This window comes from Somniosus microcephalus, unplaced genomic scaffold (genome assembly GCF_052327205.1).
Source record: "Somniosus microcephalus isolate GS21.2 unplaced genomic scaffold, FLI_Smic_1.0 unresolved_chr2, whole genome shotgun sequence".
Lineage (NCBI taxonomy): Eukaryota > Metazoa > Chordata > Chondrichthyes > Squaliformes > Somniosidae > Somniosus > Somniosus microcephalus.
The window spans coordinates 90,374,601-90,388,599 of NW_028225180.1; the positions used below are offsets into that span (position 1 = coordinate 90,374,601).

The following is a 13,999-nucleotide window of genomic DNA, read 5'->3' on the forward strand; positions in this document are numbered from 1 at the left end:
CAGGTCAGTCACTGTATAACACTGGGTACAGTACTGGTGGGTACAGGTCAGTCACTGTATAACACTGGGGTACAGTACTGGTGGGTACAGGTCTGTCACTGTATAACACTGGGGTACAGTACTGGTGGGTACAGGTCTGTCACTGTTTCACACTGGGGTACAGTACTGGTGGGTACAGGTCTGTCACTGTATAACACTGGGGTACAGTACTGGTGGGTACAGGTCTGTCGCTGTATAACACTGGGGTACAGTACTGGTGGGTACAGGTCTGTCACTGTATAACACTGGGGTACAGTACTGGTGGGTACAGGTCTGTCACTGTATAACACTGGGGTACAGTACTGGTGGGTACAGGTCTGTCACTGTATAACACTGGGGTACAGTACTGGTGGGTACAGGTCTGTCGCTGTATAACACTGGGGTACAGTACTGGTGGGTACAGGTCTGTCACTGTATAACACTGGGGTACAGTACTGGTGGGTACAGGTCTGTCACTGTATAACACTGGGGTACAGTACTGGTGGGTACAGGTCTGTCGCTGTATAACACTGGGGTACAGTACTGGTGGGTACAGGTCTGTCCCTGTATAACACTGGGGTACAGTACTGGTGGGTACAGGTCTGTCACTGTATAACACTGGGGTACAGTACTGGTGGGTACAGGTCTGTCACTATAACACTGGGGTACAGTACTGGCGGGTACAGGTCTGTCACTGTATAACAGTGGGGTACAGTACTGGTGGGTACGGGTCTGTCACTGTATAACACTGGGGTACAGTACTGGTGGGTACGGGTCTGTCACTGTATAACACTGGGGTACAGTACTGGTGGGTACAGGTCTGTCACTATAACACTGGGGTACAGTACTGGTGGGTACAGGTCTGTCACTGTATAACAGTGGGGTACAGTACTGGTGGGTACGGGTCTGTCACTGTATAACACTGGGGTACAGTACTGGCGGGTACAGGTCTGTCACTGTATAACACTGGGGTACAGTACTGGCGGGTACGGGTCTGTCACTGTATAACACTGCAGGCAGCTTTAATGTGGTATTTGATGCAACGAGATGCAGTTCCGAGGGAAGGGAATTTACTTACAGCTCCCACAGGCATTCCGAGGGCCAGTCTCAACTCATCAGACAGGTCCCCTGGTTTCTTCTCCTTTAGCCGGGTCTCGAACTCTTTGCCCTATTGGTTCAAGCAAACAAAACAGGTTCAATTAACCACATGGGCTCCTTCCGTCAGTCACCTCAAACACACACACTGTCCTACTCAACAACACCGTGCTTTTATACAGCGCCTTTAACACAGTAAAACGCCCCAAGGCCCTTCACAGGAGCGTAAATCAGACTCCGAGCCACATAAGGAGATATTCGGACAGGCGACCAAAATCTGGGTCAATGACAGATTTTAAAGAGCGTCTTAATGGAGAAGAGAGGCGCGGAGAGGTTTAGGGAGGGAATTCCAGAGCTCAGGGCCCAGGCAGTTGAAGGCACGGCCGCCAATGGTGGAGCGATGGAAATTGGGGGATGCGCAAGAGGCCAGAATTGGAGGAACGCAGAGATCTCGGGGGGTTGTGGGGCTGGAGGGGGTTACAGAGATAGGGAGGGTTGTTGGGCTGGAGGAGGTTACAGAGATAGGGAGGGTTGTAGGGGCTGGAGGAGGTTACAGAGATAGGGAGGGTTGTAGGGCTGGAGGAGGTTACAGAGATAGGGAGGGTTGTAGGGGCTGGAGGAGGTTACAGAGATAGGGAGGGTTGTAGGGGGCTGGAGGAGGTTACAGAGATAGGGAGGGTTGTAGGGGCTGGAGGAGGTTACAGAGATGGGGTGTGTAGGGGCTGGAGGAGGTTACAGAGATAGGGAGGGTTGTCGGGGCTGGAGGAGGTTACAGAGATAGGGAGGGTTGTAGGGGCTGGAGGAGGTTACAGAGATAGGGAGGGTTGTAGGGGCTGGAGGAGGTTACAGAGATAGGGAGGGTTGTGGGGCTGGAGGAGGTTACAGAGATAGGGAGGGTTGTCGGGGGCTGGAGGAGGTTACAGAGATAGGGAGGGTTGTAGGGGCTGGAGGAGGTTACAGAGATGGGGTGTGTAGGGGCTGGAGGAGGTTACAGAGATAGGGAGGGTTGTAGGGGCTGGAGGAGGTTACAGAGATAGGGAGGGTTGTAGGGGCTGGAGGAGGTTACAGAGATAGGGAGGGTTGTAGGGGCTGGAGGAGGTTACAGAGATAGGGAGGGTTGTGGGGCTGGAGGAGGTTACAGAGATAGGGAGGGTTGTGGGGCTGGAGGAGGTTACAGAGATAGGGAGGGTGTAAGGCTGGAGGAGGTTACAGAGATAGGGAGGGTGTAAGGCTGGAGGAGGTTACAGAGATAGGGAGGGTTGTAGGGCTGGAGGAGGTTACAGAGATAGGGAGGGTTGTAGGGCTGGAGGAGGTTACAGAGATAGGGAGGGTTGTGGGGCTGGAGGAGGTTACAGAGATAGGGAGGGTGTAAGGCTGGAGGAGGTTACAGAGATAGGGAGGGTTGTAGGGCTGGAGGAGGTTACAGAGATAGGGAGGGTTGTAGGGCTGGAGGAGGTTACAGAGATAGGGAGGGTTGTACGAGCTGGAGGAGGTTACAGAGATAGGGAGGGGTGTAGGGGCTGGAGGAGGTTACACAGATAGGGAGGGTTGTACGAGCTGGAGGAGGTTACAGAGATAGGGAGGGGTGTAGGGGCTGGAGGAGGTTACACAGATAGGAAGGGTTGTAGGAGGGATTTGAAAACAAGGATGAGAATTTAGAAATCGAGGCGTTGCCGGACCGGGAGCCAGTGTAGGTCAGTGAGCACAGGGGGTGATGGGTGAACGGGACTTGGCCTACACAACATGAGGTCCCGGGTTACATTGCTGGTTTTTGCTGAGTGCGCTGAACTCCGCTGGGGCAGTCTGCAGACGTGCTGTAACCCGGGATCTCCCCTCCCCAAACTACCTCCAATGCGCTCTCACCGAGATCAGCTGTCTGTTCCACAGAATCTCTCGGCATAGGAGGCCATTCGGCCCATCGTGCCTGTGCCGGCTCTTTGAAAGAGCTCTCCAATTACAGGAAACTTTGGTTTTTCCGGAGGTTAACTGTCCGGAATGCTCGAGCCACCGGCAAAAATCAGGAGCCGTTTCGTTAGGTTTTTTTTCTTTTCGTTGCTTTTTTTTCCACCAGTCAGGCTCTGCAAGGTCTCGCTGAAGCTGTTGCTAAGCTACAGAGACGTTTGCAAGGTACGGCTGACTGTTTAGAAGCTGTTGCTAAGCAACAGGGTTTGTTGCCAGATACGGAGCTCAAAATCTCTATGTTTCAACATTAGCGCTGGTTTGTCCGGCAGTTTTGATGGGACGGCAACAGCTCGGTCCCGTCGGGGCCGGATAGTACAAAGCTTCCTGTAGTCCCACTCCCCCCTGCTCTCTCCCCACAGCCCTGCACATTTCTCCTTTTCAAGTATTTCTCCAATTCCCTTTTGAAAGTTACTATTGAATCTGCTCCCACCGCCCTTTCAGGCAGCACATTCCAGATCACAACAACTCGCTGCGGAAAAACATTCTCATCTCCCCTCTGGTTCTTTTACCGATTATCTTCAATCTGTGTCCTCTGGTTACCGACCCTCCTGCCACGGGAAACACTCTCTCCTTGTATACTCCATCAAAACTTTTGAACACCTTTTGTGCCAATCTGGAATTGCAATTCAAAGAGAACATAGGCCATCCAGCCCCTCGAGCCTGTTCCCCCATTCAGTGAGATCATGGCTGATCTGCGACCTAACTCCATCTACCCACCTTTGCCCCATATCCCTTAATACCTTTGGTTAACAGAAAGCTATCAATCTCCCATTTAAAATTAACAATTGATCTCGCATCTATTGCCATTTGCAGAAGGGAGTCAATGCAGGCCAGCTTGCAAAGTGTGCAATGTGTGTGTCTCAGTGAGTGGCACTGCTCTGGTGAGGAAGGGGTGTCATTTTAGAACCAGGGCCTCTGCAATAAACTGATTAGCAGGGAGCAATTAGAAGGTTATAATGCAATTAGAGAAATCCAGAGGTCATAAATCTACACAGTACATCAATTTTACAACAATCATTTGCACTTGCCGAGATTAGATTACAGTCTTCGGACAACAACATAATCCTTTTAAAGTCTTCTGAGGATGTAACGAGCAGGGTAGATAAAGGGGAACCAGTGGATGGTGTATATTTGGATTTCCAAATAGCATTCGATAAGGTGCCGTGTTAAAAGTTATTACACAAGATAAGGGCTCATGGGATTGGGGGTAATATAGTAGCATGGATAGAGGATTGGCTAACGGACAGAAAACCGAGAGTAGGGATAAACGGATCTTTTTCAGGTTGGCAGGATGTAACTAGTGGGGTGCCGCAAGGATCAGTGTTGGGGCCTCAGCTATTCACAATCTATATTAATGATCTAGATGGAGGGACCGAGTGTAATGTATCCAAGCTCGGTGGGACAGTAAGCTGTGGGGAGAACAGAGTCTGCAAAGGGATATCGACAGACTAAGTGAGTGGGCAGCAAGGTGGCAGATGGAGTATAATGTGAGGTTATTCACTTTGGTAGGAAGAATAGAAAAACAGAATATTTTTTAAAAGGTGAGAAACTTTCAAATGTTGGTGTTCAGACAGATTTGGGTGTCCTCGTACAGGAAACACAGAAAGCTGGCATGCAGGTCCAGCAAGCACTAAGGAAGGCAAATGGCATGTTGGCCTTTATTGCAAGGGGGGGTTGGAGTATAAGAGTAAGGAAGTCTTGCTCCAATTGTACCGGGCCTTGGTGAGACCACACCTGGAGTACTGGGCACAGTTTTGGTCTCCTTATCTGAGGAAGGATATACTTGCCTTGGAGGCGGTGCAACAAAGGTTCACTAGATTGATTCCTGGGATGAGGGGGTTGTCCTATGAGGAGAGATTGTGTAGAATGGGCCGATACTCGCTGGAGTTTAGAAGAATGAGAGGTGATCTCATTGAAACACACAAGATTCTGAGGGGGATTGATGGGCTGAGAGGTTGTTTCCCCTGGCTGGAGTGTCCAGAACCAGGGGTCACAGAATAAGGGGTCGACCATTTCGGACTGAGATGGGGAGGAATTTCTTCACTCAGAGGGTGGTGAATCTTTGGAATTCTCTGCCCCAGAGGGCTGTGGAGGCTCAGTCGTTGAGAATATTCAAGGCAGAGATCGAGAGATTTTTGGACTCTGGGGGAATCGAGGGATATGGGGATCGGGCGGGAAAGTGGAGTTGAGGTCGATGATCAGCCGTGATCTCACTGAATGGCGGAGCAGGCTCGAGGGGCCGAATGGCCGACTCCTGCTCTCATTTCTTATGTTCTTTCATTATGGACAGTGCCATCTCGGAGGAAGCACTCCCATATCTACAGGGATTCCTGCACAGGATAAACTCAGAAAATGAAAGACTTGCATTTATATAGCGCCTTTCACCACCTCAGGACATCCCAAAGCTCTTCACAGCCAATGAAGTATATTTTGAAGTGTGGTCACTGTTGTAATGTGGGAAACATGGCAGCTAATTTGCACACAGCAAGATCCCACAGACAGCAATGTTTTAATCTGCTTTAGGTGATGGCTGAGGGATGGGCCCAGGACAGAACTCCCCTGGTTCTCTTCGAAATAGTGCGTGGATCCTTCACATCCACCTGAGCACGCAGACGGGGCCTCAGTTTAACGTCTCATTCAAAGGACGGCACCTCCGACAGTGCGGCGCTCCCTCAGTACTGCCCCTCCGACAGTGCGGCGCTCCCTCAGTACTGCCCCTCCGACAGTGCGGCGCTCCCTCAGTACTGCCCCTCCGACAGTGCGGCGGTCCCTCAGTACTGCCCCTCCGACAGCGCGGTGCTCCCTCAGTACTGCCCCTCCGACAGTGCGGCGCTCCCTCAGTACTGCCCCTCCGACAGTGCGGTGCTCCCTCAGTACTGCCCCTCCGACAGTGCGGCGCTCCCTCAGTACTGCCCCTCCGACAGCGCAGCGCTCCCTCAGTACTGCCCCTCCGACAGCGCAGCGCTCCCTCAGTACTGCCCCTCCGACAGCGCGGTGCTCCCTCAGTACTGCCCCTCCGACAGTGCGGCGCTCCCTCAGTACTGCCCCTCCGACAGTGCGGCGCTCCCTCAGTGCTGCCCCTCCGACAGTGCGGCGCTCCCTCAGCACTGGCACTGGGAGTGTTGGCCTAGATTATGGAGCTCGAGTCTCTGGAGTGGGGCTCGAACCCACAACCTTCTGACTCAGGTGCGAGAGAGTGCTACCCACTGAGCCACAGCTGACACTGAACGTAGTGAAACGTTCCAGGCTGGCGGGGAGTGTTGGCAGCTCAGACATGGAGCGGGCGCAGAAGAGGAGTTAGGAGAGGCAACTGAAAGCCCAGCCAGTCCAGTTTTCAGGGGGCCTGTGAAGGTGTGGAGAGATTGGATTTTAAGTTGTTTCTGGGGTGTGGGCCGTTTTTACTGCCCATTCCGAGTATAAGGATCAGCCACGTAGAGGGGAACTGGCATCCAGTGAAGGCAGCAGGCCCGTTTCCCTGAAGGACACGAGTAAACTGGTCGGGATTTTGCTGAATCCAATCTCACAGCCTTGATGTTAGAGTTATTCGGCCGTGGGGTGCCGAATCACACTCTTGCCCGACCGCACTTTCCCAGAAGTCACTGGATAGTGATCAGGAACCCTGGCTAATTCCCGCCCCCCCCCCCGGACAGGTCACTCAGCTAACAGCATAGGCCGGGGATGGAGCCTGGGTCCTCGGGTTTCAAATGACCCACCAGAACCCCTCCCGCCAACGTTCCCTTTTAGCCGCACAGCAATCTGAAGTTCCCGCACAGGCCGCTCAGCAGCTTCATAATGGAAAAAACAGAGTGTGATAAAAATAATAACTTCCGGGAAGTTATGTCATCACTTCCTGTGAACTGTGAACTATGAACTGTGTACATACCTCACTTCCTGTCATATGTCACTTCCTGTTGGACTGGTATAAATACTGGTCTGTTCAGTATTGTAAGAGGCTTCTACCAGAGGCATGGTAAAGACCTCCCTTGTATATAGTGTGTTTATAAGTTACTTAAAGCTTACTTTAAAGTTACTTGATGGTAAGTCTCCTTTTTCTTACATCAATTTAAGTAACTTAGTATTTACACTGACAAATACTAGACCTTCAGACAAACTCGGAAGTTAAGGATCCAGGGAACCACCCATCATGGAGAAAATCCTTAGACCTATTCGTCTGGACTTGGACCCGAATACACCAGCAGCTGGCAGGGTATGGAAGCATTGGTATCGTACTTTTGAGAATTTTCTGGATGAATGTAAAGCGGATGCTCCTGCTAAATTGAAGATACTTGTCAATTATGTGACCCCAAAAGTGTTCGAATATGTTGATGAATGGGATAATTACGAAGAGGTGATTCGGGCACTTAAGAAACTGTATGCGAAGACCCCAAATGAGGTCTATGCTAGACATCTACTGGCCACAGCCCGACAAGGGCCAGGGGAATCAATTGACGAATTCCTGCAAGAACTTCGCAGGCTCAGCGTAGATTGTAACTTTCAGGCAGCCTCAGCTGAGCTGTACCGCCAAGAAATGATTCGTGATGCTTTCATCTGCGGGATTGCCTCTCCATTTATACGCCAGCGTCTACTAGAAAGTAAAACACTTGAGCTACAAAAAGCTTTTGACCTAGCTTGTTCACTGGATTTGGCAAAGAGAAATGCAGACCTCTATCAGCTGCCCAGATCTCGATCTGCTGCTGTAGCTGCAACCAGACAATTCAAGCGGTCTCAGGTAAACCCTATCATGGGGGAATCTAATTCTGATAATTCTGATGAAGAAGAGGAGGACGACCCCACTTTAGCAGCCTCTTGGCAATCTAGGAAGGAATGCTTCTTTTGTGGAGATGCTTTTCACCCTAGGAAAACCTGCCCTGCTCGCAATGCAATCTGCAGTTATTGCAGGAAAAAAGGACACTTTGCTAAAGTTTGCCTATCAAGGGCCTCTACGAGGGCCAATCCAGCTAAGGCCTACCGAACTGCCCCAATTAGGGCCTATCAAGATGCTCCAGCTAGGACCTATCAAGCTTCCTCTCGAGCTCTCTCCCGAAGAAGCACACCGAGAGTTTTAGCCACTCTCTGTGCAACGACACCAATTACAGCTGCTTGCCCACAGAACCTGTCTCATGCAGCCACAAAAATTTCAATTAAAGGGCATACCTTAGATGCCTTAATTGACTCAGGAAGTACTGATAGTTTCATTAAGGAACAGATTGTTGCGAAATTGAAACTACATGTCTTCCCATCGGACCAGGCAATTGCGATGGCCCAGTCATCACTTAATACCAGAATCTCCGGCTTTTGTGTTGTTGATATGACACTTCATGGTCGTATGTATCCCTCCACCCGACTTTCGGTGCTCAAGGACTTATGTAGTGATCTCCTCTTAGGGCTGGACTTCCAAAAACAGCATAAGAAACTCACCATTGAGTTTGGTGGATCCAAACCCGGACTTACTATTTCTAATATACCGTCTAAATTACCATTTTGTGCATTATCAGCAGCTTCACTTGATGAACCCTCATTATTTGCCAGTATTCCGCCTCAATGCCAACCGATAATAACGAAATCGCGGCGCTTTAATCAGGAAGACCAATCTTTTATTGCGACTGAAATCTCTCGACTTCTAGCAGAGGATATCATTGAACCATGTTCGTCGCCCTGGCGGGCTCAAGTCGTCATTGTCAAGAACCCTCTAAAACCTCACAAACAGCGACTATGCATTGATTATTCGCAAACCATCAATCAATATACCGACTTGGACGCCTACCCATTGCCACGCATTGATGATATGGTTAATAAACTGGCCGAATACAAAGTGTTCTCAACTTACGATTTAAAAAGTGCCTATCATCAGTTACCCTTGAAGGTCTCAGATAAGCAGTACACAGCCTTTGAGGCTAATGGACGGCTGTACCAATTTCGTCGCCTCCCATTCGGGGTTACTAATGGAGTGGCTGTCTTTCAACGGGCAATGGATGGCCTGGTTAAGCAGGAAAACCTAAGGGACACTTTTCCCTATCTTGATAACATTACCATTGCAGGTCACGATCAACAGGAACACGACTCCAACCTCCAAAAATTTCGGGATGCCCTCCATCGCCGTAATTTGACCCTGAATGAATCCAAATCTGTTGAGTCGCAACCGACCATCAACATCCTTGGCTACTGCGTAGGCAATGGTATCATTAAGCCAGACCCAGAAAGACTTCGCCCGCTCCAAGAGCTCCCGTCACCTAAGAATCCGGCTTCTTTACGTCGGGCTCTCGGTCTGTTTGCATACTACGCTAAATGGATTCCTCATTTTTCGGACAAAATCCAACCCTTGCTGCATGCTAGATCATTTCCACTGGGAACAGCGGCTGTTGCAGCCTTTAACCTTCTCAAAAAACAGTTGGAGAAAGCGGCTCTTCACTCCATTGATGAGAATCTCCCTTTCGTGGTTGAATGTGATGCCTCGGAGGTGGCGATCTCGGCTACTCTGAATCAGGAAGGTCGTCCTGTAGCATTTATGTCCAGGACCTTACAAGGTGCCGAGCTACATTATCCTCCGGTTGAGAAAGAAGCCACAGCCATCATAGAGGCAGTACGGAAGTGGAACCATTTTCTAGCTCGCCAGCACTTTACATTGATCACGGACCAACGATCAGTCGCCTTCATGCTCGATAATCGAAAACGAACCAAAATTAAGAATAATAAAATACAACTTTGGAGGATGGAACTGGCCTCTTTTGGTTATACCATTCTCTATCGGCCTGGCAAGGAGAATGTGGCCCCGGACACCCTCACACGGGCATTCTGCTCCACTATGTCATCCTCCACTCTCATGGATGTCCACAATGGTTTGTGTCATCCTGGCGTTACGCGCATGCTACATTTCGTACGATCACGGAATCTCCCTTTTTCCACTGGAGATGTAAAGAAAATATGCTCAGAATGCCGGCTTTGTGCGGAATTAAAACCTCAGTTCTTCCGCCCCTCAGATGGTATACTCATACATGCAACCCAACCGATGCAACGACTTAGCATCGATTTTAAGGGCCCAGTGCCCTCTTCAACTCGGAACACATATTTGCTCACCATGATCGACGAATATTCACGTTTTCCGTTTGCCTTCCCCTGCTCCAATATGCTGGCGTCCACAGTAATCTGCTGCCTTGAGCAGGTATTTTCTCTCTGTGGCATGCCGGCTTATATTCACTCAGATCGGGGTCCATCCTTTATGTCAAGGGAACTCAAGGACTACCTCTCAGAACGGGGAATTGCTACAAGCAAAACAACACCATACCATCCCATCGGAAATGGGCAGGTAGAGAGGTATAACGGTATCATCTGGAATTCCGTACGTCTCGCTTTAAGATCTCGGGGCCTACCAGACCAGCAATGGGAAACAGTGCTTCCGGATGCATTGCACTCTATACGGTCCCTGCTTTCTACAGCCACAAATACTACACCTCATGAGCGGTTCTTTGGATTCCAGCGTCGCTCATCTCATGGGACATCACTCCCGTCATGGCTAACTACTCCTGGACCTGTATTACTCCGAAGATACGTTCGGACGTCTAAAAATGACCCTCTTGTAGACGAGGTCGAACTAACCGATGCCAACCCCACCTATGCAAACATACGATATTCCGACGGCCGAGAATCTACCGTATCATTACGGGATCTGGCTCCCTGCCCACCAGGACCTAGTGGGACATCGGGTGATGGCATTTCACCAGGAAACTCTTGGGACCTATCGGGTACCCCTCTCCAGGATCCTGATCGGACACCAACTAGCTTGGTGCCGGTAGAACCCCGTGCTCAAGGTTGCGACCCTCCCAGTACCGCGCATGAAAGTACTGATCCGCCACAGACCAGCTCTGCACCTCCCTCTGAACAGAGGCAGTCCGACTTTGAACCTATTGGGGCTCGTACTCGAAGCCATGATCTCCCCGACCCTTCACAGGGCAATCCAGGCCACACAGACTCTGACCAATGGCCAACCGCATGTAAGCGGACCAGCGACCCTCTACGACGGGAATCCAAACGGGTGCGACTCTTCCTTGTTCGGCGGCTGCGGACCAAAAGGTAGACCACAGCCTCCTAATCCTGCAGGAGGGAAGAATGTGATAAAAATAATAACTTCCGGGAAGTTATGTCATCACTTCCTGTGAACTGTGAACTATGAACTGTGTACATACCTCACTTCCTGTCATATGTCACTTCCTGTTGGACTGGTATAAATACTGGTCTGTTCAGTATTGTAAGAGGCTTCTACCAGAGGCATGGTAAAGACCTCCCTTGTATATAGTGTGTTTATAAGTTACTTAAAGCTTACTTTAAAGTTACTTGATGGTAAGTCTCCTTTTTCTTACATCACAGAGCTTGCACGGTGCACCCAATAAAAATGAGCAGGAACATTGCCCCCCGCGCCCCTGAAATTAATGAATGCCCCAGTAGACAATGACAGCGAGCGATGCGACCCCCTGCGTCTTGCTGAAGGCAGCGCTCTGTGCAGCCCTACCTCGTAATACAGGTCCCCGTGGATGGTCAGTTTGGGCTTCGTCTGCCATTTGAAGAAAGCGTCGTGCAGCTTCTGGTAATCGATATCGATTTTGCCCATCTTCGGCCGCACTTTCTCCCTCATTTTAGTCTTCATGGTCTTCTGCTCTTCCTGTGGACGAACGACACACACACACACGATTAGAGCGTAGCCATTCCTGCCCCTGAGCTCACTCTCGCAGCTGGCCCCATTACCCCGCTCCAATTCCACCCCTTCCCCCTCCCAGCTCACGGGCACTGGGGCCCAACAGCCCCCCGGCGGGCACTGATGCAGCACTGCGGTGATCCCGGTGGCAGAGGCAGCTGAACCAAGGCAGGGAGGTTCTGGGATGCCAGTCGCCCCAACGCTGGAAGCTCTCCCCGTGGGAGCCACGGCGCGTGGCTCGTGATCGCTCCGCCCCGCACCTTTCCAATGATGAGCGCAACACGAATTCGTCCAGCCCCCACTCTTGAATCTCCCTCTCTGCCCTGCTCCACACCCCGCGGACGGTACCGACTCTCACTGGGGCAGGGCTGCCAACCCCCCCTGAATCAATCACCGAGTGGCACGTTCCTCTTGACCTTGTAGAATTAACCCCACATACGTCTCCGGGATGCAATACAGTCCCCACCCCGCCCCCCGGGACTGGCGCCAGTGCGAGCTTTACCTTCTCCTGGAGCGCCTCCCGCATCTCCTGGATCCCGGTGCGGCGGATGAACTCGGGCAGTTCGAAGGGGGGCTTCTCGATGCCGCGCTTGCCCTGGAGGTATTTGCGCTTGAAGCACCAGTGCCGGGGGACCGGCACCGAGTTGCGGGTGGCCTTCAGGTGGACGAGCAGCTTCGGGTCGTGCGCAGTGACGTCGTGCATCTCCACCACGTCCGGTCTGGCCACGAGCTGCGGGACAAGGGTCAGGTCACGGGTCAGTGCGAGCGACAAGAGAACAGTTAGGCCCCACTTGCCCCACCCGGTCGCACCACTGAGTAAACAGGAGCCAGAAGAGAAAGGGGAAAGCCAACCGCCCTTCCAGTTACGATGCCGAGTCCCACCGGTGACCTTAAGCAACCTTTTCTCTTCCAAATGCTTGCTGTGTACTCTGTTAGGAACAGGAGGCCGGCCTGGGTTCCGTAACCCTTATTACCCAGACCCAACAAAAATCTACCAATCTCAGTTTTGAAATTTCCAATTGACCCCCAGCCTCGACAGCTTTTTGGGGGAGAGAGTTCCCGATTTCCACCCCCCTTTGTGTGAAGAAGTGCTTCCTGACATCACCCCTGAACGGCCTGGCTCTAATTTGAAGGTTCTGCCCCCTTGTTCTGGGCTCCCCCCACCAGAGGAAATAGTTTCTCTCTCTCGACCCGATCGAATCCTTTAATCATCTCAAACACCTCGATCAGATCAGCCCTTAATCTTCTAAACTCGAGGGAATACAAGCCCAGTCTGTGCAACCTGTCCTTGTAATTTAACCCTTTTAGCCCGGGTATCGTTCTGGTGAATCTGCGCTGCCCCCCCTCCAAGGCCAGTATATCCTTCCTGAGGGGCGGGGCCCAGAACTGAACACAGTGACTCCAGATGGGGTCTAACCAGAGCTTTATATAAACTGTAACATCACTTCCAGCGTTTGTATTCCAGCCCCGAGATAAAGGCCAACGTTCCATTAGATTTTTGTGATTACTTTTTGGACCGGTCCACTGACTTTCAGTCCACAGCTCCCAGTCTCTCCCCAATTAGAAAATATTCCAATTTGTTTTTCTTGGATCCAGAGTGGGTGACCTCACACTTGCACACATTGAACTCCATCTGCCACAGTTATGTCCACTCACTCAATCTGTGATCTGTGGACATGCACCACAAGGTCCCTTTGTAACTTCCTGCTTCCATCGGCATGACACTCTGTCCCTCCTAATTTAGTTTAATCCTTTACTCTATCGAACCCGTGCTGTCACAGCAGAGACAGAAAGACAGAGAGCAAGAGCGACCGAGAACCGTAGAAATTTACAGCACAGGAGGCCATTCGGCCCATCGTGTCTGTGCCGGTCGACAAAGAGCTCTCCAGCCTAATCCCACTTTCCAGCTCTTGGTCCGTAGCCCTGCAGGTTACGGCACTTCAAGCGCATATCCAAGTACTTTTTAAATGTGATGAGGGTTTCTGCCTCGACCACCCCTTTCAGGCAGTGAGTTCCAGACCCCCACCGCCCTCTGGGTGAAACAAGTTCTCCTCCAATCCCCTCTAATCCTTCGCCCAATTACTTTAAATCCATGGAGTATAATGTGGGGAAATGTGAGGCTATTCACTTTGGTAGGAAGAATAGAAAAACAGGATATTTTTTAAATGGTGAGATACTATTAAATGTTGGTGTTCAGAGGGATTTGGGTGTCCTCGTACAAGAAACAGCGCGCAATTA

General features: G+C 51.0%; 1 protein-coding gene across 1 annotated transcript in view; it reads right to left on the reverse strand.

Annotated features, from left to right (window-relative positions):
- Nucleotides 1-12,510, reverse strand: part of sf3b2 (splicing factor 3b, subunit 2) — a 31,176-nt gene extending 18,666 nt beyond the window's left edge. Inside the window, exons 1-3 of the mRNA XM_085976337.1 lie at nt 12,264-12,510; nt 11,579-11,728; nt 1,097-1,186 (exon numbers count right to left, since the gene is read on the reverse strand). Of these exons, the coding sequence (XP_085832463.1) occupies nt 1,097-1,186; nt 11,579-11,728; nt 12,264-12,464 (441 nt within the window). The 5' untranslated portion in view covers nt 12,465-12,510. The remainder of the gene's footprint in view (nt 1-1,096; nt 1,187-11,578; nt 11,729-12,263) is intronic.
- Nucleotides 12,511-13,999: the final 1,489 nt, after the last annotated feature.